This window comes from Panulirus ornatus, chromosome 2, assembly GCF_036320965.1.
Source record: "Panulirus ornatus isolate Po-2019 chromosome 2, ASM3632096v1, whole genome shotgun sequence".
NCBI lineage: Eukaryota > Metazoa > Arthropoda > Malacostraca > Decapoda > Palinuridae > Panulirus > Panulirus ornatus.
The window spans coordinates 64271926-64297324 of NC_092225.1; the positions used below are offsets into that span (position 1 = coordinate 64271926).

At 38.7% G+C, this 25399-nt stretch overlaps 1 protein-coding gene across 4 annotated transcripts in view; it reads right to left on the minus strand.

Annotated features, from left to right (window-relative positions):
* Positions 1-25399, minus strand: part of LOC139756717 (uncharacterized) — a 61578-nt gene that overhangs the window by 22584 nt on the left and 13595 nt on the right. For 2 of the 4 annotated variants that reach the window (XM_071676424.1, XM_071676433.1), the window contains exon 2: positions 11738-11823. In XM_071676424.1, the coding sequence (XP_071532525.1) occupies positions 11738-11818 (81 nt within the window). In that variant the 5' untranslated portion in view covers positions 11819-11823. Of the gene's footprint in view, positions 1-11737; positions 11824-12138; positions 24893-25399 lie in introns of those variants that run through there. The other 2 variants (XM_071676413.1, XM_071676404.1) reach the window with 2 other exon arrangements.

The window sequence follows — 25399 nt, forward strand, 5'->3', positions numbered from 1 at the left end:
CTCTCTTCACTTCTATACCTACACCTCAACCCTTCATTATTTTATCAAGGGGACCAATGACTATTCTACCCTGGACTGCTCTCTCATCTATCTATCTATCTTATCTATCATTTATTATACATAATCGCTGTTTCCCGCATCAGTGAGGTAGCGCCAGGAAACAGACGAAGAATGGCCCATCCACTCATATAGACATACATATACACAAATGCCTTCATATGCATATATACATACATATACATACACATACGCAGACATTACATACATACACATGCACATATTCATACTTGCTTGCCTTCATCCATTCCTGTTGCTACCCCATCCCAAAGGAAAACACCATCGCTATCCCCTGGTTCAGTGAGGCAGCGCCAAGAATACAGACAAAAAGGCCACCTTCGTTCACACTCAGTCTCTACCTGTCATGTGTAATGCACCAAAACCACAGCTCCCTATCCACATCCAGGTCCCACAGACCTTTCCATGGTTTACCGAAGATGCTTAACATGCCCTGGTTCAGTCCATTGACAGCACCATGGTATACCACATCATTCCAATTCACTCTTTCTTGCATGCCTCTCGCCCTCCTATATGTTCAGGCCCTGATCGCTCAAAATCTTTTTCTCTAAATCCTTCCACCTCCAATTTGGTCTCCCACTTCTCCTTGTTCCCTCCACGTCTGACACATGTATCCTCTTCGTCAATCTATCCTCACTCATTCTTTCCATATCTCCAAACCATTTCAGCACACCCTCTTCTGCTCTCTCAACCATACTCTATCTATTTATTTCTCTGACGTCTGATCCCTCTGGGAACTCCTATCAAGAGGTAGCCACAGCAAAAGAATCTCTGCTTATCCCTATCCTTACATGCCTCCCTCATATGCACCATTCCTCACATTCTTCCTCTGTTTCTCTCCCTCCAGAATTCCTCCACCCTATTTGCCCATGTTACATGTGGTCTTCCATTCACATCAGCTCCTTGTAAACTCCCAGCCTTGCATTCTTTCCACATGACCAAACCCCCTTAAAGTATTACGTTTCACACATTTTACCACACCACAATTCATTTTCTTTTCATTCCTTCCCAAAACATACCGCTCATACATGCTTTCATTTTTTCTTTATTTCACATGCTCTCTTTAACAGCTCATTTCCACATTCTGGATTCTTGACCTCTGTGGCTTATTCCAAGTCCATATTTCGGCTGCATAGGTTGGGGTTGGGAGGACTATGCTGTCCCTTAGTCCTCTTCTCCCTTCCATACTTATACCTATACCCTTCATTATTTCATTAAGGGACCCAGTGAATCTTCAACCCTGTACTGCTCTCTCCCTTATCTCTCCTTCCATTTCAGCATACTTACCCAAGATAGCTCACACTTAAATTCCCTCATTTCTTTCAATCTTTTTCCCCCCATATCCACATCACAATTTATTACACTTTCTTCTTTCACTCTATGTGGTTTTACAAAATCTATACTTTCACTCTGTTTCTTTACAAACACCATTACTTTACTTTTATTTGCATTTACCTTCAATCTCCTCTACTTACCTACATCATAAAACATACAACTTTCTGCAACTGCTCTTCACTCTTCACTTCACTGCTCTTCACTTAAAAAACAGATGGATTTGTATGTAGCATTTATGGGTCTGGAGAAGGCATATGATAGGGTTGATAGAGATACTTTGTGGAAGGTATTAAGAGTATATGGTGTGAGAGGTACATTGTAAGAAGCAGTGAAAAGTTTTTATCAAGGATGTAAGGCATGTGTATGAGTAGAAAGAGAGGAAAGTGACTGGTTCCCAGTGAATGTCGGTTTGTGGAAGGGGTGCGTGACATCTCCATAGTTAATTAATTTGTGAGAAATGTATGTGAGAAATACTTATAAAAACAGATGTATTTGTATGTACCATTTATGGATCTAGAGAAGGCATAAGAGAGGGTTGATAGAGATGCTTTGTGGAGGGTTTTAAGAGTATATGGTGCAGGAGGTAAGTTGTTAGAAGCAGTAAAAAGGTTTCATCAAGGATGTAAGGCATGTGTACGAGTAGGAAGAGAGGAAAGTGATTGGTTCCCAGTGAATGTCGGTCTGAGGCAGGGGTGCTTGATGTCTCCATGGTTGTTTAATTTGCTTATCAATGGGATGGATAAGGAGGTGAATGCAAGAGTGTTGGAGATAGGGGCAAGTATGCAGTCTGTTGTCAATGAGAGGGCTTGGGAAGTGAGTTCATTGTTGTTCGCTGATGATACAACATTGGTGGCTGATTCGGGTGAGAAACTGCAGAAGTTGGTAACTGAGTTTGGTAAAGTGTGTGAAAGGAGAAAGCTGAGAGTAAATGTGAATAAGAATAAGGTTATTAGGTTCAGTAGGGTTGAAGGACAAGTTAATTGGGAGGTAAGTTTGAATGGCAAAAACTGGAGGAAGTGAAGTGTTTTAGATATCTGGAAGTGGATTTAGCAGTGGATGGAACCAATATAAGCAGAAGTGAGTCACAGGGTGGGGGAGGGGGTGAAGGTTCTGGGAGCATTGAAGAATGTGTGGAAGGCTAGCACATTATCTCAGAGAGCAAAATTGGTTATGTTTGAAGGAATAGTGGTTTCAACAATGTTATATGGTTGCGAGGCATGGGCTCGGATGGATGCATTGAAAATGAAATGTTTGAAGACAATATGTGGTGTGAGGTGGTTTGATAGAGTAAGTAATGAAAGGGTAAGAGAGAGGTGTGGTAATAAAAAAGAGTGGTTGAGAGAGCAGAAGAGGGTGTACTGGAATGGTTTGGTCACATGGAGAGAATGTGTGAGGAAAGATTGACAAAGAGGTTACATGCGTCAGAGGTAGAGGGAACAAGGAGATGTGGGAGACCAAATTGGAGGTGGAAATATGGAGTGAAAAAGATTTTGAGCGATCAGGGCCTGAAAATACAGGAAGGTGAAAGGTGTGCAAGGAATAAAGTAAATTGGAACAATGTGTTATACTGGGGTCGACTGCTGTCAATAGATTGAACCAGGGCATGTAAAGTTTCTGAGGTAAAGCATGGAAAGTTTCATGGGTCCTGGATGTGGAAAGTGAGTTGTGGTTTCGGTGCATTACATATGACAGCTAGAGAGTAAGTGTGAACGAATGTGGCCTTTGTTGTCTTTTCCTAGCGCCACCTCGCATGCGCACGGGAGGGAGAGGGTGCTATTTCATGTGTGGAGGGATGGCGACGGGAATGGATGAAGGCAGCATGTATGAAGATGGACATATGTATGTATGTATATGACTGTATATGTATATGAATGTATACGTTGATATGTATAGGTATGTATACGTGCGTGTGTGGGCATTTAGGTATATACATGTGTATGTGGGTAGGTTGGGCCATTCTTTTGTCTGTTTCCTTGCACTACCTCACTAATGTGGGAGACAGCGACAAAGAACAATAAATAAATAAATAAATATAAATACATAAGTCTGAGAGGTTGTGTTCCCAGATTACAACTGCCTGTGGTTACACTGCAAGTGAAGAGTCACCTCTGGCAGAGCTATATCATAGTGCGTTGATGAAACAGTTCAGTTTTGCTGAACAACTTCTTACTATAAAGGAGTCCAACATTTCCATTCCAGGTTAAAAGTCCCACCCAAAGTAATGAATCATTCACCATCTAAACCTGCTATCACCACCAAAAGAGCATTTCAATTATTTCTTCCTTGTTTTCAAACTAATTTAGGCAAATCATATACATTATAATACCAAGATAAGCTTTTACGCCAAGCATCATAACGCATAAAAGTGTAATACATACAATGATAATATTCCCTATTTTAGTGAATCGTCATGAGTTAACAACTTGGCCTCCATTTAAGTCTGTTTTAATTTTCTCTCTGCATCCATTACAGTTCAATCATTATCATGAGTATGTGTTATGTATTATACTGCATTAATTATCTATTTCATCTTATTATACTTTGTCGCTGTCTCCCATGTTAGCGAGGTAGCGCAAAGAAACAGACAAAAGAATGGCCCAACCCACCCACATACACATGTATAATACATTCCTATGAGTCCACGGGGAAAATGAAACACGAAATGTTCCCAAGTGCACTTTCATGTAATAATCACATCATCAGGGGAGACACAAGAGAGAAATATAACAGTCAGTTGATATACATCGAAGAGACAAAGCTACGACGCCATTTGGTAAACATGTGATTGTCCAAAACATACAACGAGCATTCATAAACTTATCATTTTACAAATTTTATCAACAATAAAGTTATCTAATTTGTATAGACCATCACTAATATTAAGATTATAATTCTTTGTGCATTTAATAATAGAAGATTCAATGATATTTTTCTTGGTAACAGAGTTAGAATTAATAACTGAGATGGCATTACTCCAGTCAATACAATGATCATAGTTTTTAACATGATTAAACAAGGCATTTGATTCTTGTCACGTTCTTATACTATATTTATGTTGCTTAAGTCTAACAGAAAGATCCTTACCAGTCTGACCAAAATAAAATTTATCACAGTTTCCACAAGGCAATTTATAGATGCATCCAAGAGAATTTTCTAGTGAATTCCTGATTAAGATATTCTTTATAGTATCATTGTTGCTAAAGGCAACATTTACATTAAAGGATTTAAGCAACATGGGAAGCAAAGTGAAATTATTATTAAAAGGGAGAACTAAAAGATTCTTGGTGTCAATGGGAGGTTTGGGCTCAACTCTATGATTTCTTTGCTAACTTAAGGGATCTATCAATGAAAGATCTAGGGTACTTTAACTTAGATCCAACAGAATATATCTTCTCAAACTCATCATCAATAAACTCTGGACTGCAAATATGTAATGCCCTAAGGAACATAGATTGAAATGATGATAATTTATCTCTGTCATGTTGAGATGAGTAATAATGGATATATGAGCATACATTGGTGGGTTTTCTGTATATGCTAAACTTAAACTTGTGTCATTGTCTATGGATCATGCAATCTAAAAATGGTAATATACCATTATTTTCATTTTCTACAGTAAATTTGATGGAAGGTACTAAATTGTTAAGTTTTTTTTTTTTTTTTTGCTTTGTTGCTGTCTCCCGCGTTTGCGAGGTAGCGCAAGGAAACAGACGAAAGAAATTGCCCAACCCACCCCCATACACATGTATATACATACGTCCACACACGCAAATATATATACCTATACAGCTTTCCATGGTTTACCCCAGACGCTTCACATGCCTTGATTCAATCCACTGACAGCACGTCAACCCCGGTATACCACATCGATCCAATTCACTCTATTCCTTGCCCTCCTTTCACCCTCCTGCATGTTCAGGCCCCGATCACACAGAATCTTTTTCACTCCATCTTTCCACCTCCAATTTGGTCTCCCACTTCTCCTTGTTCCCTCCACCTCCGACACATATATCCTCTTGGTCAATCTTTCCTCACTCATTCTCTCCATGTGCCCAAACCATTTCAAAACACCCTCTTCTGCTTTCTCAACCACGCTCTTTTTATTTCCATACATCTCTCTTACCCTTACGTTACTTACTCGATCAAACCACCTCACACCACACATTGTCCTCAAACATCTCATTTCCAGCACATCCATCCTCCTGCGCACAACTCTATCCATAGCCCACGCCTCGCAACCATACAACATTGCTGGAACCACTATTCCTTCAAACATACCCATTTTTGCTTTCCGAGATAAAGTTCTCGACTTCCACACATTCTTCAAGGCTCCCAGGATTTTCGCCCCCTCCCCCACCCTATGATCCACTTCCGCTTCCATGGTTCCATCCGCTGCCAGATCCACTCCCAGATATCTAAAACACTTTACTGCCTCCAATTTTTCTTCATTCAAACATACCTCCCAATTGACTTGACCCTCAACCCTACTGTACCTAATTACCTTGCTCTTATTCACATTTACTCTTAACTTTCTTCTTTCACACACTTTACCAAACTCAGTCACCAGCTTCTGCAGTTTCTCACATGAATCAGCCACCAGCGCTGTACCATCAGCGAACAACAACTACTCACTTCCCAAGCTCTCTCATCCCCAACAGACTTCATACTTGCCCCTCTTTCCAAAACTCTTGCATTCACCTCCCTAACAACCCCATCCATAAACAAATTAAACAACCATGGAGACATCACACACCCCTGCCGCAAACCTACAGTCACTGAGAACCAATCACTTTCCTCTCTTCCTACGCGTACACATGCCTTACATCCTCGATAAAAACTTTTCACTGCTTCTAACAACTTGCCTCCCACACCATATATTCGTAATACCTTCCACAGAGCATCTCTATTAACTCTATCATATGTCTTCTCCAGATCCATAAATGCTACATACAAATCCATTTGCTTTTCTAAGTATTTCTCACACACATTCTTCAAAGCAAACACCTGATCCACACATCCTCTACCACTTCTGAAACCACACTGCTCTTCCCTAATCTGATGCTCTGTACATGCCTTCACCCTCTCAATCATTACCCTCCCATATAATTTACCAGGAATACTCAACAAACTTATACCTCTGTAATTTGAGCACTCACTCTTATCCCCTTTGCCTTTGTACAATGGCACTATGCACGCATTCCACCAATCCTCAGGCACCTCACCATGAGTCATACATACATTAAATAACCTTACCAACCAGTCAATAATACAGTCACCCCCTTTTTTAATAAATTCCACTGCAATACCATCCAAACCTGCTGCCTTGCCGGCTTTCATCTTCCACAAAGCTTTTACTACCTCTTCTCTGTTTACCAAATCATTTTCCCTAACCCTCTCACTTTGCACACCACCTCGACCAAAACACCCTATATCTGCCACTCTATCATCAAACACATTCAACAAACCTTCAAAATACTCACTCCATCTCCTTCTCACATCACCACTACTTGTTATCACCTCCCCATTTGCGCCCTTCACTGAAGTTCCCATTTGCTCCCTTGTCTTACGCACTTTATTTACCTCCTTCCAGAACATCTTTTTATTCTCCCTAAAATTTAATGATACTCTCTCACCCCAACTCTCATTTGCCCTCTTTTTCACCTCTTGCACCTTTCTCTTGACCTCCTGTCTCTTTCTTTTATACATCTCCCACTCAACTGCATTTTTTCCCTGCAAAAATTGTCCAAATGCCTCTCTCTTCTCTTTCACTAATAATCTTACTTCTTCATCCCACCACTCACTACCCTTTCTAATCAACCCACCTCCCACTCTTCTCATGCCACAAGCATCTTTTGCGCAATCCATCACTGATTTCCTAAATACATCCCATTCCTCCCCCACTCCCCTTACTTCCATTGTTCTCACCTTTTTCCATTCTGTACTCAGTCTCTCCTGGTACTTCCTCACACAAGTCTCCTTCCCAAGCTCACTTACTCTCACCACCCTCTTCACCCCAACATTCACTCTTCTTTTCTGAAAACCCACACAAATCTTCACCTTAGCCTCCACAAGATAGTGATCAGACATCCCTCCAGTTGCACCTCTCAGCACATTAACATCCAAAAGTCTCTCTTTCGCGCGCCTGTCAATTAACACGTAATCCAATAACGCTCTCTGGCCATCTCTCCTACTTACATACGTATACTTATGTATATCTCGCTTTTTAAATTGTTAAGTATGGGGAGAAATATTTGTAAATTTTCATTTGTTGGCCAAACACGAAGAACATCATCTACATACCTAAACCAAATTGCATTAGAAGGTAAGATATCCTTTAGTAATTTTGTTTCAAAAAATTCTATATAAAGATTACTTAGTACAGGTGAAAGAGAGTTAACCATTGCCATACCAAATTTTTGAGCGTAATAATCTCCATTAAATTGAAATACACAGTCTTTTATACACAATTTTATCAGTTCAATGAAATCAGACTTTGAAACAGGTAAATGAATATCATCCACGACATCAAATAAATATTCTAAAAGGTTATCAACTGGAACTTTAGTGAAAAGTGAGGAAACATCAAACTTAACTAGTTTGAAATCAAAATTAACATTGATATTGTTTAGCTTGTTGACTAAATCTACATTGTTCATGATATTAGAATTTGATACCTTACCCACTAAGGGGGGGGTTGGGCCATTTCTTTCGTCTGTTTCCTTGCGCTACCTCGCAAACGCGGGAGACAGCGACAAAGTATAATAAAAAAAAATATAAAAATAACCCACTAAAGGGCTTAATAAAGAAACTAACCATTTTGACAATTCATATGTGATGGAGCCTACTGATCTCACTATAGGGCTTGCTGGAAAATTCTGTTTATGTGTTTTGATAAGTCCATACATATATGGCAATGAAGGGGACAAAGTGCCTTGTGGAAACTGTGATAAATTTCATGTTGGTCAGATTGGTAAGGATCTTTCTGTTAGACTTAAGCAACATAAATATAGTATAAGAATGGGACAAGAATCAAATGCCTTGTTTAATCATGTTAAAAACTATGATCACTGTATTGACTGGAGTAACGCCATCTCAGTTATTAACTCTAACTCTATTACCAAGAGAAATATCATTGAATCTTCAATTATTAAATACACAAAGAATAATAAACTTAATATTAGTGATGGTCTATACAAATTAGATAACTTTATTGTTGATAAAATTTGTAAAAATGATAATTTTATGAACGCTCTTTGTATGTTTTGGACAATCACGTTTACCATATGGCGTCCTAGCTTTGTCTCTTCGATGTACATCAACTGACTGTTATATTTCTCTCTTGTTTCTCCCGTGATAATGTGATTATTACACGAAAGTGCACTTGGGAACTTTTCGTGTTTCATTTTCCCCATGGACTCATAGGAATATCTTGATCATGCGCAAAATTGCGATCCTTTCCAACATGCATATACATACATGTCAACACACACACATATCCATACCTATACATTTCAACATATACATATATATACATACACAGACATATACATATATACACATGTACACAATTCATACTTGCTGTCTTTACTCATTCCCATCGCCACCTCGCCACACATGAAATGACAACCCACTCCCCCACATGCATGCGAGGTGGTGCTAAGAAAAGACAACAAAGGCCACATTCGTTCACACTCAGTCTCCAGCTGTCATGTGTAATGCACCAAAACCACGGCTTCCTTTCCACATCCAGGCCCCAAAAAACTTTCCATGGTTTACCCCAGATGCTTCACATGCCCTGGTTCAATCCACTGACGGAAAGTCGACCCCAGTATACCAAATTGTTCCAATTCACTCTATTCTTTGCATGCCTTTCACCCTCAGGCATGTACAGGCCCCAGTTGCTCAAAATCTTTTTCACCCCATCCTTCCACTTCCAATTTGGTCTCCCACTTCTCATTCCCTCCACCTCTGGCAAACATATCCTCTCTGTTAATCTTTCCTCACTCATTCTCTCCATGGGACCAAACCATTTCAAAACACCCTCTTCTGCTCTCTCAACCACACACTTTTTATTACCACACATCTGTCTTACACTTTCATTACTTACTCGATCAGACGTCCTCAAACATCTCATTTCCAGCTCATCCACCCTCCTCTGTACAATTCTATCTATAGCCCACGCCTCGCAACCATATAACATTGTTGGAACCATTATTCCTTCAAACATACCCATTTTTGCTTTCCAAGATAATGTTCTCGCCTTCCACACATTTTTCAACGCTCCCAGAAGTTTTGCCCCCTCCCCCACCCTGACACTTCCACTTCCATGGTTCCATCCACTGCCAAATCCACTCCCATATATCTAAAACACTTCACTTCCTCCAGTTTTTCTCTATTCAAACTTACCTCCCAATTGACTTGTCCCTCAAACCTATTGTACCTAATAACCTTGCTCTTATTCACACTTACTCTCAGCTTTCTTCTTTCACACACTTTACCAAACTCAGTCACCAGCTTCTGCAGCTTCTCATCCGAATCAACCACAAGCGCTGTATCATCAGCGAACAACATCTGACTCACTTCCCAAGCCCTCCCATCCACAACAGATTACATACTTGCCCCTCTCTCCAAAACTCTTGCATTCACCTCCCTAACAACCACATCCATAAACAGATTAAACAACCATGGACATATTATGCACCCCTGCCACAAACCAACTTTCACTGAGAACCAATCACTTTCCTCTCTTCCTACTCGAACATATGCCTTACATCCTCGATAAAAATTTTTCACTCCTTCTAGCAACTTGCCTCGCACACCACATATTCTTAATACTTTCCACAGAGAATATCTACCAACTCTATCGTATGCCTTCTCCAAATACTTAATGCTACATACAAATCCATTTGCTTTTCTAAGTATTTCTCACATACATTCTTCAAAGCAAATGTCTGATCCACACATCCTCTACCACTTCTGAAACCACACTGCACTTCCCCAATCTGATGCTCTGTGCATGCTTTCACCTTCTCAATCAATACCCTCCCATATAATTTCCCAGGAATTCTCAACAAACTTTTACCTCTGTACTTTGAGCACTCACCTTTATCCCCTTTGCCTTTGTACAATGGCACTATGCATGCATTCTGCCAATCCTCAGGCACCTTACCATGAGTCATATATACATTAAATATCCTAACCAACCAGTCAACAACACAGTCACCCCCTTTTTTAATGAATTCCACTGCAATACCATCAAAACCCACTGTCTTGCCAGCTTTCATCTTCTGCGAAGCTTTCACTATCCCTTCTTTGTTTACAAAATTATTCTTCCTAACCCTCTCACTTTGCACACCACCTTGACCAAAACACCCTATATCTGCCACTCTATCATCTAACACATTCAACAAATCTTCAAAATACTCACTCCATCTCCTTTTCACATCACCACTACTTGTTATTACACCCCTATTAGCCCCCTCCACTGATGTTCCCATTTGTTTTTTTGTCTTATGCACTTTATTTATCTCCTTCCAAAACATCTTTTCATTCTCCCTAAAATTCAATGATACTCTCTCAACCCAACCCTCATTTGCCCTCTTTTTCACCTCTTGCACCTTTCTCTTGACCTCCTACCTCTTTCTTTTATACACCTCCCTGCAAAAATCATCCAAATGCCTCTTTCTTCTCTTTTACTAATAATCTTACATCTTCATCCCACCATTCACTACCCTTTCTAATCTGCCCACATCCCATGCTTCTCATGCCACAAGCATCTTTTGTGCAAGCCATTACTGCTTCCCTAAATACATCCCTATCCTTCCCCACTCCCTTTACGTCCTTTGCTCTCACCCTTTTCCATTCTGCACTCTGGTACTTCCTAAATAACTACAGCATAAATAATCATACCATATAATACTTTTGACAAGTGCTCATGAGCAAGAACAAAGGGCTGCTTGGAGTCCCTTTAAATCTGGCATTTCCAGTTTTCTTCCAAGCCCTTTACAAGTAAGTGTTCATCATTTTGAGTGAGCTAAAAATATCTATGTCTGAAGAAGTTTATGCCATTCTGCATGCACCAGAACATAAGTACTTATTCATTTTTCTTCTTTAATTTTACTTGCTATCAGATGATGTCTTAAAAAAAATCAATGCCAGATACAGTAAACTTAAGATTTCATCCTGTTAAAAAAGAGATAAGAAAACAGTCACCATTTTCATTTTTCACTACAAAACTTACATATCTCAGGAAATTGATTCTACAACCAAAGGTTTAATATGGAGCATTTCAGAGAAAAGTACTTATTACAACAGTATCATACAATACCTTGCCACGCAGGCTTCCGATGGCCTGGCTGAAGATTCGTGAGTGCTCCATCCACTGTAGCGCCAGCAACTCACTATCCATCCTGCCTGAAAAATTCAAAATGCTATAATGCTATGAAAAAAAATCGCATTACATTTCACTTTAAGGCAAGTTTGCCTTGTTTACAGATATTAATAGTTTCTACAACATAAAAAACCAAAGAAAACATAAGTAGTCAGAGTTAAATATGTGCAGGAGTTTTCCCTTGACAGTGCTCAAGCATAGCAAAAGCTCCATTCTCTCAGAGTCAAAAACACTGCAGACGTTCTCATTCACAGCATGGAAGCTTTGCGAGCTCTTCTTGTATCCAAAACTTGAAAGCTCTTTTCACTTCCAGGTACACAAAAATCATCTGGGATTACCAGTATCAGTTCCTAGAGACTTCTTGCCCTTTCCCTTGTAAGCTCCTGGCATGGGGTCCATTTCATACCTCGTTTCCGTTGCTGTGCTTCACCCACACTTTTTTACATGGCCAGACTACAACTGAGAAAGGAACAGGAATCACAGATGAATACCCTGACACCGTGGAAATATTTGATGTCATTATGATCTTTAAAGCAACCATAATCAGTTATTCCTTTTCATACATACAGTGGCCAGCCGAGTACACCCAAGACACGTCTAAATCATGAGTCATCTCAGGTGAAACAAATTTGTCGAGAGAAAAAGAAATCAGAAATCAGTCAAGGTTCTGCTAGTGTTTGTAGAGATGACTCTTAGAGGTTTCTAGAGAGGTTACAGGAAATGAGAAAGATAAAAACAGGAAGAGAATTCCAGAGCTTAGCTGTCCAAGGGACGAAAGAGGTATCATATCATTCAATCCTCTAGCAGCCAGTCTTCACACAGATACCATGGAAAGCAGCAGGAAGATGCATGCCTTAGATTCAAGCCTTGGGGAGGTAGGACACTTGCAGATAGCACATGAGAAGTGGCCAAAATAATACTTGTAGAAGAGAGAGACATCATGGCCTCTACCCAGACATGGTTGAAGACAGATGATACCAGATGGCAAATCTTTTATTCCAATTTGAATAATAAAGAGGTGGAGGAAGAGCCATTCTAATTGTATGAGCAGTACTAAATACTAAGGTTAATAAATCCCGTAGATATAAAGCAGCTACACAGGAAAAATAATAACATCACCAATACACAGGAAAAACAATAACATCACCAATACACAGGAAAAATAACATCACCAATACACAGGAAAAATAACATCACGGAAAATAACAACATCATCAGTTCACAGGAAAAATAACATCAATACAACAACACTTACAACTTTTGAAGAGCAAACTTTGTGGTTGAGTATGTGGGGTTACCAAGACAGAGTTAAGAATATAGTTATGCCCAACATGCTTATGTTATTACAGGAGAAAATGTGATATTTTGAAATTGAAAGAGGGAAACAAATGATTCTTACATAGAAACAAAAATTTAGGGAGAAATTGCATTTTAGAACATTAAGTCTTCCTATTTTACTGCTTCCCATTTTGATATGCAGCACATGTACAAATCAAGAGTTCAGTATTAGGGATAGTAGAAGAATTAGAGGGAGAAGGGGATGGAAAATGAGACAAAGTATGTAAGTACAGAGGAACAATTGACATAGGAGTGAAAAGGGTTACAAGCAGAGGAGAGACAACTTACTAAGAGAAGAATGAGAGCAAGCATTAGGACAGAACCACCAGGAACACCATTGTTGATAGGAAGAGAAAGTTACTCCATCAATTACTATTGTAATGGAATGGCCAGAGAGGAAAGTATATATTATGGAACAGAGTAATAGAAAACCCAAGGAAGGGAGTTTAGAAAGTAAAGACTTATGCCACACCTAGTTTTGGAGGTCAACAAAATTTTCATCAAAATCACAGAGAAGGAAAGACAAGGTGCAAATTACATAGTAAGTCACCAATAGACCTCTAAAACTTATGATAAATTCAGAGATCAATGCATTAGCTCTTGGGTTTTAAATTACTTTAAATTTCAGCTATAAGAATAATATAAGGTTTATGACTAATATTTTTCTAAATACAGACTTTTATCATTCTTACAGCTTACACTTGCTAATAAAGGAATGATTAAAGGTCATTTTTGTTCTTATCTATGATCTTAGCTTCTTAAAAATAAATTCATGACAGAAGAGGGCAGTGTTTGAAAGGTAAGTGAAATTTTAGGGTAAGATATCATCGGCTTTTATGTATATATGTGTGTACATGAGTGGATGGGTCGTTCCTCAATTTCCTGGTGCCACCTCGATGATTCGGGAAACGGTGATCAAGTATACTAAATAAATGAAATGTCGTTAGCTACACCTACAAACAATTTTCAACAAAGATAAGTATTAAGATGGGAGTTGTTTAAGGAGAGAAAACTTCTAAGAAGTGCAATTTACCATGCTTTATGCTATACAAGCACTCATGTATGAATGTACAGAATGTCTTGTGGGAGGATGACTTGATCCTTTACCATGTCACAAAAGTAAGTTAGGGTCATTTAAACACTGAGCCCACTATCCATTGCTTCATTATCTAGTCATACATTTATATGGTGCTAAAGTAAAAACATTTAATAGTGAAGAAAGAAAAATGAAAAAAATAAAAAACAACATACAAAACATATATGAATGGATAATGTACAGAGGTGGAAGATGTGGTGGAGTTACTTGAGTTCCATAGAGCAAACTTATCCATGAGAATCTCAAACATCTGGAACAACAATGAGCAGAGGAAGATATGAGAGCAGAAACATAATCACCAATAGAAATAAGTGTCAAGAAATTGGCAGAGGCAATGGATATCTTGAAACAGTCATGGATGACTTCAGGGAATATGCATCATATGGTTACTGTGTAGCAGTGGGCAACTCAAGGGTGGGCTGTTTTGATAACTGTTTCTTCCCTACACCTCAAGGCTTTGGAAATCTCTACCATCTCCTGTCTTTCCTAATAACTATGACCTGACACATTTCAAGAGACAGGGTTTTCACTTCCTACAAATTTCGTAAATACTTTCCCTTGTCTCTTCTTTTTCCCTTTCATTAACTTCTCTATTAAGGCCTAGCAATGATGTGGCCTTCTGTCCATGACTGGAGCCTCCATCATGAAAAAAAAAATGATTCCACTCTGTCAAGTAAGGATTTAGAGCTAGATCCACACAAGATCAGTACTCCATACAATAATAGATCAATCTTTTGTATAAACGGAGCAAGTGTTTGGAAGAAATCAATCTTTCGTATAAACAGAGCAGCTGTTTGGAAGAACAATAAATTTTTGCATCCTTTACATCAAGACAGGACTCCCAGTTTCTTTAAGGCAGACTTAGCTATTTCCATAATGTGGGGTTTCCAAGACAGAGTGGATGTTACAGTAATACCAAGTATGTTCATTGAGATAAGAGGTAGAATCACAGCACCGTCAAAGGAGAAAGGCAAGTTGTGAGGAATTTTCAACAGAGAGATGGGCAGAGATTGGGTCGAGGAAACATTAAACTTAACCAGAATTCATCCATCCCACTGAGATATCCTGTCAGAGTTTACTGAGGAAGTCGCAGATCGAGAGAGAAAAAGGAACATGATTTGAGGGTGTGGAAGAATGCACTGTAGTGCACATGAGTGCATTTGGTTATTTGTAGAAAGGGATCATTAATAAAAAGAAAAAATGTAGGAGACAAGACAGAACCTTGAGGGACACTGCTGTAGATGGAGAAAGGGGGAGAGGCTGATCCATCAACAACCAGTGGGATAGACTGCAAAGAGGAAGCTAGATATGAGGGAGCAAAGTAAGGGAAGGAAGCCAGTACAGGGGTGCTTAGAGATTACACCCTTGTGACACACCTTGTTAAAAGCTTTCGATACATCAAGGGCAACTACACAGGATTTCCCTATATCTTTCAAGGATGATGACCAGATATTAGTAAGATATGAAAGAAAACATATCATCTTATGGAAGCCATACGGTCGTCACAGAGAAGACTATGAGATTCAAGATGTCTGGGAATATGGAAGTTGAGGAGAGATTCAAAGATTTTAAAAATGAAATAAATCATAGTAACAGGATGATAGCTAGAGGGGTAAAAATGGTCACCCTTCTCAGGGATGGGACGTAACAATGCATGCTTTTATTACTGCACTATTCTAAGCTAAGAATTATATTAAAAAAATAGATTCATAATGTATTCATATAGTATTGTGTGCTTTCTGGTATTTTCCTGACATCTTTTTGTATGATACTTAGGTATGTTTGAAGGAATAGTGGTTCCAACAATGTTGTATGGTTGCGAGGCGCGGGCTACGGACAGAGTTGTGCGCAGGAAGGTGGATGTGCTGGAAATGAGATGTTTGAGGACAATATGTGGTGTGAGGTGGTTTGATCGAGTAAGTAATAAAAAGAGTGTGGTTGAGAGAGCAGAAGAGGGTGTTTTGAAATGGTTTGGTCACATGGAGAGAATGAGTGAGGAAAGATTGACCAAGAGGACATATGTATCAGAGGTGGAGGAAAGAGGAGAAGTGGGAGACCAAATTGAAGGTGGAAAGATGGAGTGAAAAAGATTTTGAGTGATCGGGGCCTGAACATGCAGGAAGGTGAAAGGCGTGCAAGGTATAGAGTGAATTGGAACGATGTGGTATACCGGGGTCGACGTGCTGTCAATGGATTGAACAAGGGCATGTGAAGCATCTGGGGTAAACCATGGAAAGCTCTGTGGGGCCTGGATGTGGAAAGGGAGCTGTGGTTTCGGTGCATTATTACATGACAGCTAGAGACTGAATGTGAATGAATGGGGCCTTTGTTGTCTTTTCCTAGCGTTACCTCGCTCACATGAGGGGGGAAGGGTTTGTTATTCCATGTGTGGCGAGGTGGCGATGGGAATGAATAAAGGCAGACAGTATGAATTATGTACATGTGTATATATGTATATGTCTGTGTGTCTATATATATGTATACATTGAGTTGTATAGGTATGTATATTTGCGTGTGTGGACGTGTATGTATATACATGTGTATGTGGGTGGGTTGGGCCATTCTTTCGTCTGTTTCCTTGCGCTACCTCGCTAATGCAGGAGACAGCGACAGAGCAAAATAAAATAAATACTTAGGTTGAGTAATCTTTCCCAGAAATGTAGCCCCTTTATTCATTTGGCACAAAGGGTAATGGGTGATTCTACTAAGTAGTGTTTTCCAGGAAGGTTTCTCCAACATTAATCAGGGACATATATGGGACCTGAGTGTATTTTTCTTTTGTATCTGGCCTTTGTGTCAGGGTCATGATTTCCACCCGTTTCCAAAATAATTTACAGGCACAGTAAAATACAGACAGTAAGTATTTCTAAAATCTGTAAGTTCCTAAAACCATGACCCACTCCATTCATGAAACTATGAACTTCAAGCATTAGCTTCCACTAAATCATTTCAGTAATTATTTATCAAATTTATATATTTTTGATTTCCACCCGTTTCTAAAATAATTTACAGGCACAGTAAAATACAGAAAGTAAGTATTTCTAAAATCTGTAAGTTCCTAAAACCATGACCCACTCCATTCATGAAACTATGAACTTCAAGCATTAGCTTCCACTAAATCATTTCAGTATCTATTTATCAAATTTATATATTTTTGAATGTTTGTAAGTTTGTGCAGTACTCTTTCACAGCCACACAATAATATACAAAGACTCCAAATTTTGGATATATGTAATTCAGAATCAGGGCAAGGTTTTAAGCTAGTGAAAACTGGTATTGAAGGCCATTTTGATGCCACCAAAGGCCTCTTTTCCAAACCTTATAAAGTACACCTCATTCTAATGGACTTCAATTCAATGGAATCCAGTTTCTAATGAACCCTTAGGGCCCCACTGAACCAACTTAAAGACAACAGAAATTTCTGTTAAAGACTTTTTATCACAAATTTAGTCTGGTAAGGTAAGGACCCAGCAAACTGAGTCTAGGAAGTAAAAGATTGGTCCATGAGTTCTTGACCTCAGTCCAGGATGCTGGGCACCAGAGGAACATGTGACAGCCTGTTGTACATCATCTCAGGGAAATTTTTCTCCATTTCACTAACATACAATATTCTCTCTGTACAAACAAGATTATTTCTAAACCAATCTAAATAATTTCAGTATTATTTCTTTTCTTTTACAACTGAAATGAGACCTAACTTGGTCACTGCCAACCAGTCTGGAGTAAATGAGCACTAGGTCAACACATAAATTTGGCACTCAATTTCTACACAATTTGGGGGCAAAAAGGTCTGTCTATTAGCTGCCTGACAACCTATGGTACCTTTGGCATCATCAACCTCCTTTCAGAAACCCTTGTATCAAAATTAAAGTCTTCCTTTGCTGTCATATTTACCATCTAAGTCTGCCAGTCTACTTCCAAGCTTTGTGTGTGTGTATTTCTGGCTACTATATATATCTCTCAAATATTTTTCCTTCTTTCTCTCAATCTGTCTCCGAGTGTATGAGATGGTTGCTTTTCATAAACCACTGCTTGTTGATCATGTATATGGAACAAGAGGCCTTTGGCAGTTGACTGTAAGTCTGCTGTAAGTGGTCTGGGTCATCTAAAAATCCTAGATATGGTAAGTTGTCAAGTAGTGAGTTAAAAAGGATTAGTGACAACTCAAAAAATGTTTCTTCATCCTTTGCACATATTTCTTCAACTTGGTCAATAACTGTCAGAATGCAGTGGAAGACAAAACATTATTTCTGCACTGCCCTAGGATCAGAATGTACATATGTAATGTCTATATTTCTTTATGCCTGTCCGCCTTTTCTTGCATTAGCAAGAACAGAGGACGAAAAGACTTCATTTGCTCACATCCATTCCCTAGCTGTCATGTGTATTGCACTGATATCACAGCCCCTTATCCACTTCCAGGACCCCATAGACCATCCATGGTTTCTCCCAGCTCCTTTAAATGCCCTTGGTCAGTTGAACGACAGCACGGTACCCCTTGTATAACACATTGCTCTAATTCACTCTAGCCCAGGCATGCTTTTCATCCTCCTATATGTTCATGACCCAAGCACTCAAAATATTATTAACTCTATTCTTCTATTTCTGATTCGGTCACTCCCTTCTCCTTGTTCCCTCCACTTCTGATATATATATATCCACTTTTCAAACTCAACGCTCATTCTCACCATGTCCAAAACATTTCAACACTCTCTCTTTATCTCTCTCCATAATAATTTCCTTTTTACCACATCTCTCTGTTACCCTATCATCATCTACAAACCAACCCTCTTCATATCACACAGTGGCCTTAAACATATCATTTACACACATTCACCCTTTTTACTTACATTCTCACTTATACCCCATGCTTCACATCCATACAGCATCATTGGAACTAATATACCTTCAAACATAACTCATTTTTGCCCTCCAAAATACTGACCTCTCTTTCCACACATTCCTCAATACTCCCAGAACCTTTGTCCCCTCACTCACCTCAGTTTCCATGGTTCCAATACTGTCATGTCCACTTCCAAGTATCTGATAATTTTTAGTGCCTCCAAGCTTTCCCCATTCACACTCTCAGCCCAGCTAACCTGTCTCATTTCACTAAACTTCATTCACACTTAATTGCAACTTTCTCCTTTCACACATTCTCCCAAACTCAAACAATAACTTCTGCAGTTTTTCACTGAAATCTGTCATCAATGATGTGTCATCTGAAAAAAACACCGACTCATCCCCTAAAGACAGCATAACTGCCTCTCTCCCAAAAACCTATGTACGTACCTCTCTCACCACCTCATACATAAACAACCTGAACAGCCATGGTGATATTACACAACTATTTGACAGACTAATCTCTCACATGAAACTACTCACCCTAACCAAATATTTGCAACACCTTCCACATCTGTGCATGCCACCACCCTCTCAATTACCACTCTCCCAAACATCTCACCGAGTAAGCTCAAAAGATATATCTCTGTAATGTGAACATGCCTTTGTTCTCTATGCCTTTAACAAATGGCACTTTATTAGCACTCTGCATATCTATGCAGACACTAAAAATCCTAACCAATAAATAAACTAAACAAACCCTTTTTTTAAGATAATCAGTTGCAATACTATCCACTCATCTTGCCATATTTCATCATATGCCACATTTCTTCTTACATGAAGCTTTCATCAACTCTCTTTACACCAAACTACCTGTTAAGATTCTCTCTCTTATCATACCTTCCGCTCCTAAAATCCCTGCATTTTACACTCTATCATCAAATACATTCAACAATCCTTCAAAGTACTCAATCTTCACCTCATTACTTCCTGTAACCACTTCCCCATTTGCCCCATTCACTGATGTTCCCATTCATTCTCTTTTTTCCTCACACTATTAAACTGCCGAAACATCTTATTCTCCCTGAAGTTTCCTGATAGTCACTCATCCCAACTCTCATTTGCCCTCTTTTTCAGCCTTTGCAACCTCCTCTTGAACCCCTGCCAACTTTTCTTGTACATCTCCCAATCACTCACACCTCTTCCCTGTAAAAACTGCTCTTGCACCTCCTTTTTTGTTTTCACTAGCAACTTTATTTCTTCATCCCACCATTAACCTTTGTCACCTGTCCACCTTCTGCATGCAACACACTTCTCTTTCACATGCCAACAATGCTTTCTTAAATAAGCCCTACATTCATTTACTTTACTGTTTGGCATTCTACACTCAAGCTCCCCATTTATTTCTTCATTTAACTTTCACTTCCAAGCTCACATTTCACCAAACTCTTCTCACTCACATCACTTTTTTTTCAAAAACCTAAACAAATCTTCACCTTTGTCTCCAACAGGTAATGATCAGACATCTCACCACCTGCACCTCTAAGAACATTGACATCCAAGAGCCTCTCTTCTGTATGTAAATTGTATCTATAAAATTGATGAGCACACTTTTTCTCTGACAAGAGTGAAAAAATAGGACTTGGGGATTGGTTCATATTTTTCTCAGATTCTATCGGGTTCTCCTTGTTAGCATTCACTGTACAGGATATACATTTCCAAGAAAATATCCCACACATAGTAAGGAAAAAAGCACTTTCCTTGTGCCACTTATTACCAGATTATTCAGTCACCCTTTAAAAGAAAAGTCGTTGCACTTACCCAAATTCCTATGAATATGTAACCTGACGCAAAGGAAATGTATTTCTAATTTTCCCTAAAAAATTTGAGGTATTCCACTGTGAGTTGCTAAATACAAAATAATTAATTCAGGTTTTCAAAAGTCTCATCAAAGAAATGTGTGAATCTTGAACACTGCAACCCTTTTCCTTCTATAGAAACAGAATGATTAATCAGAAATTAATGAAAGACAATGGAAATTGTTACAAAGTACAGTAATGAAAAAGTGCAGTTAAAACAGTCAAATCAGTCAAACTTACCTAACCCCCCAACATGAGATATGCCCTCGGCTTTCTCAACATATCATAGTTCAGACATAGAACAAGCTGCATGGACAATGACTAGCTATTTTTACTTGAAATTTGAAGTGTACAAGTAAAGATTTTTATAGATTAGTTTTATGCTTGACATTGTTTAAAGAAAATTATAGTCGTAACACACCTAAATCATTATTAAGAGAGAAGAATTTGGAACATGAGATTTTAATGTGGTGATCTGGAATTTTTATACATGCAATGGGTGATTCCCCACCAACAATAGTATCAATTTGTCTGGAGTCTTGCAGTGGTTGTTCTGTGAGAAAATTTGAATTACATCGAATCATTGCTTCAGCTGATAAGACACACCGATTCATTAGTGTGTATTTTCTAAAAAAAAGTGTTCTGCATATGACACAAATGTGTCTGTTACCAAATCCCTTTGATTTTGATGAAACATCGCTCTGTGAACCACTGTTCTGCAGGGATTGCCTGAATACAGCATCTGCACTTCAGAATTACTTCCAGGCAGTGGTGGTCTCTGAACCTATTTCAATTAAGGCCTGCATTTGATGTGGACTTTTGTTCGTAACTGGAGCATCCAACATAATAAAAAAAAATACATAACAGCAATACAAATATCCCAATACTGATGAGTTCCAAAAATATAAAAGGCCCCCTAAAAATTTGATGATTCCTGCTACCTGCTCCACAAATTCTCACATGATAATTCCTGCCATTTAAGCATTACCCATTGACTGCAGCTACTTTTCATATTTAGTGCACCCTTACTGTGGCACTTTTCAATATTTTTCAAAAACATCTAGTAATATTTTTTTACCACTTAAGATTTTTCTAAAAAAAAAATATAGAATATCTATAAAGTAAAACATTACTTATGCACATGGTGAGTTTATCAAATGAATACAAGTTCTGGCTCCAAACACTGCCAGACATACTATGCTAGGCATATTATATACAAACATCAATATCTATATTTATTATTATTATTTGCTTTGTCGCTGTCTCCCGCATTTGCGAGGTAGCGCAAGGAAACAGATGAAAGAAATGGCCCAACCCACCCCCATACACAAGTATATACATACACGTCCACACACGCAAATATACATATCTATACATCTCAATGTACACATATATATACACACACAGACATATACATATATACACATGTACATAATTCATACTTTCATAGCCATTATTCATCTAAACAGATAGATGTTATTTATGTACATTTCCTTTCCTGCCTGAGAAGTGCCTAAATGATCCTCCACAGCATTCTGATGGTGACTGAAAAACTGAGTAGACTAACATGGGCAAAGGTTGTGTAAACAATGTATGAGTGGCCAGTAATTGCTTGCTGACTTATTACTCTGCTAGTTATCATGTCTGGGATTTTTAAGTAACCCAGACCATATACGACACTCTTACGGTCAACTGTTCAAGATGTCCTATACCATAAGCAGCAGCATCAGGAAAGGGGTTAAAAAAGCAATTTTTTCATATGCAGAGAGACAGATGGATGAACAAACATACAGAAAGAAAGATGGACGAAGCTGAGAGGCAAATACAATATCATGAAACACAAACACACACACACACACACACACACACACACACAGAGTGCAAAGAGGGCAGAAAAATGTAACATCAGACTGAAAGTAATGTTTGCAAATATTGATGAATAAGTAATTGTACATGACAGCTAGAGACTGAGTGTAAACGAATGTGACCTTTGTTGTCTTTTCCTAGCACTACCTTGCGTGCGTATGGGGGAGGGGGTTGTCATTTCATGTGTGGCAGGGTGGCGACAGGAATGAATAAAGGCAACAAGTATGAATTATGTACATGTGTACATAAGTATATGTCTGTGTACGCATATATATGTATACGTTGAAATGTATAGGTATGTATATGTGCGTGTGTGGATGTGTATGTATATACATGTGTATGTGGGTGGGTTGGGCCATTCTTTCGTCTGTTTCCTTGCGCTATCTCGCTAACGTGGGAGACAGCCACAAAGTACAATATAATATATATAATGAAATAAGGAGTTAATGGAAAAGAGCTGTAATTCAAGGGTCATATAAGAGAAACTGCATCTGATATTGTTTGATTCACTGAAAGAAAGCTTACAAAAGAGAAGATCTCACATGTTCTGCCCATACGAGCACATTGGAATGGGGGAAAGTTGACAAAGGAGTGAGAGGACTGGCCCCCTTAATAAATGTTAGCAGTAAGTTTCAAGGAATTGTGGAGGATGGCTCATTCAGATAATACATAATGGAAAGAGTAACATTAGAAAAGAAGTGTACAGTGGTGTTATTATTATACAATCCTCCAAAGAATTTCAAAAACCAAAAACAAATTCATAAAGATAACAATGAGTGAATAATCATTATGTAAATGAAGTAGTAAGATTATCATCAGAGAGATGATGAAGTAATGATAATGGGGGAATTCAATCATAAACAAACAGACTGGAGGAATTTGGATTTTCCTGGTAACATGGAATCATGGAGATACAGGTATTTAGAGTGCTCTCAGGAAAATTTCCGACACCAAAATGTCAATATGCAAACAAGGATGAGTGACTGATACAGCATCATTGCTAGATCTTAACTTTACACATACCAGCATAGATACTGAGAAAAGTATGGAAGACACTAATTGGAAAAAGTGATCTGTGATGTTTACATTTAACTATGTGGTAAAAAAAAAAAAAAGGTACAGAGATGAGACAAGACCTAAAGAGGGGATATAACTGTCGAAAATACACAAACCTCAACAATTTCTTTGGGAATATTGAGTGGAGTACAAAGGTCAGTAGTCACAAACCAAGGATATGAGGTAAGAGGTTCTGTAAAATTTACAATGAAGGTGTAAGAACATGGATACTTCTAGCCTTTAACCCAGAAGAAATGGTAAGAAAGAGGATAGAATGATTTGATAAAAGATTTCAAAAACCAAAGGAGCTTCAATAATATGCCATGGCGAAGATAAAGGGGTCACTCTAGCCATCCAGAATAAGAACGGAAAAACTGAGAAACTGAAAAGAATACTATGGACAAGGCAAGAGATAATCCAAAATTTTTCCATAAATTCACCTGGAGTCAGTTAAAGAACACCTAATCAGGATCACACCATAAATTGTTCTTTTTTTTTTTGTCGCTGTCTCCCGCGTTTGCGAGGTAGCGCAAGGAAACAGACGAAAGAAATGGCCCAACCCACCCCCATACACATGTATATACATACACGTCCACACACGCAAATATACATACCTACACAGCTGTGTGTGGGGCGTCTGGGGTGAGCCGTGGGGGGCTGTGTGGGTGTGTGTGTTTGCGTGTGTGGACGTGTGTGTGTGCATGTGTGTGGGGGTGGGTTGGGCCATTTCTTTCGTCTGTTTCCTTGCGCTGCCTCGCAGGCGCAGGGAGGCGGCGGCGGAGCGGAGAAAAAGAAAAGAAAAAAAAAATATACATACATATATACATATACATATATACATATCCCTGGGGATAGGGGAGAAAGAATACTTCCCACGTATTCCCTGCGTGTCGTAGAAGGCGACTAAAAGGGGAGGGAGCGGGTGGCTGGAAATCCTCCCCTCTCTTTTTTTTCAATTTTCCAAAAGAAGGAACAGAGAAGGGGGCCAGGTGAGGATATTCCCTCAAAGGCCCAGTCCTCTGTTCTTAACGCTACCTCGCTAATGCGGGAAATGGCGAATAGTACGAAAGAAAGATATATATATATATATATATATATATATATATATATATATATATTATATATATATATATAGTGTGTGTATGTGTGTGTGTGTGTGTGTGTGTGTGTGTGTGTGTGTGTGTGTTCTTATTTTCATCTTTTTTTTAAGAAAAATTGTAATGTTTTCTCTTTTTGTAGCACAGTACAGTATCAATACAATGATAATATATAATATGATACCGATCTTTCTATCGTGGAAAGTTCCCTCAAGGACTGGAAAATAGTTTACAAATTCTGAACATATATCTGTATTGGTAAAATGGCATTACTGTAATGTGCATCAACATAATTATGAAAATTTGTTTCTATAATGAAAAAGTTCATGAAGACTAATGGTACCAGTACTAAGAATACATGGGTTATGATTCTAAATATCTTTTGCCCTCATTAGAACTAGGAGAGCCATTCATAAATAGAAAAAAATCAGACTATCTATACAGT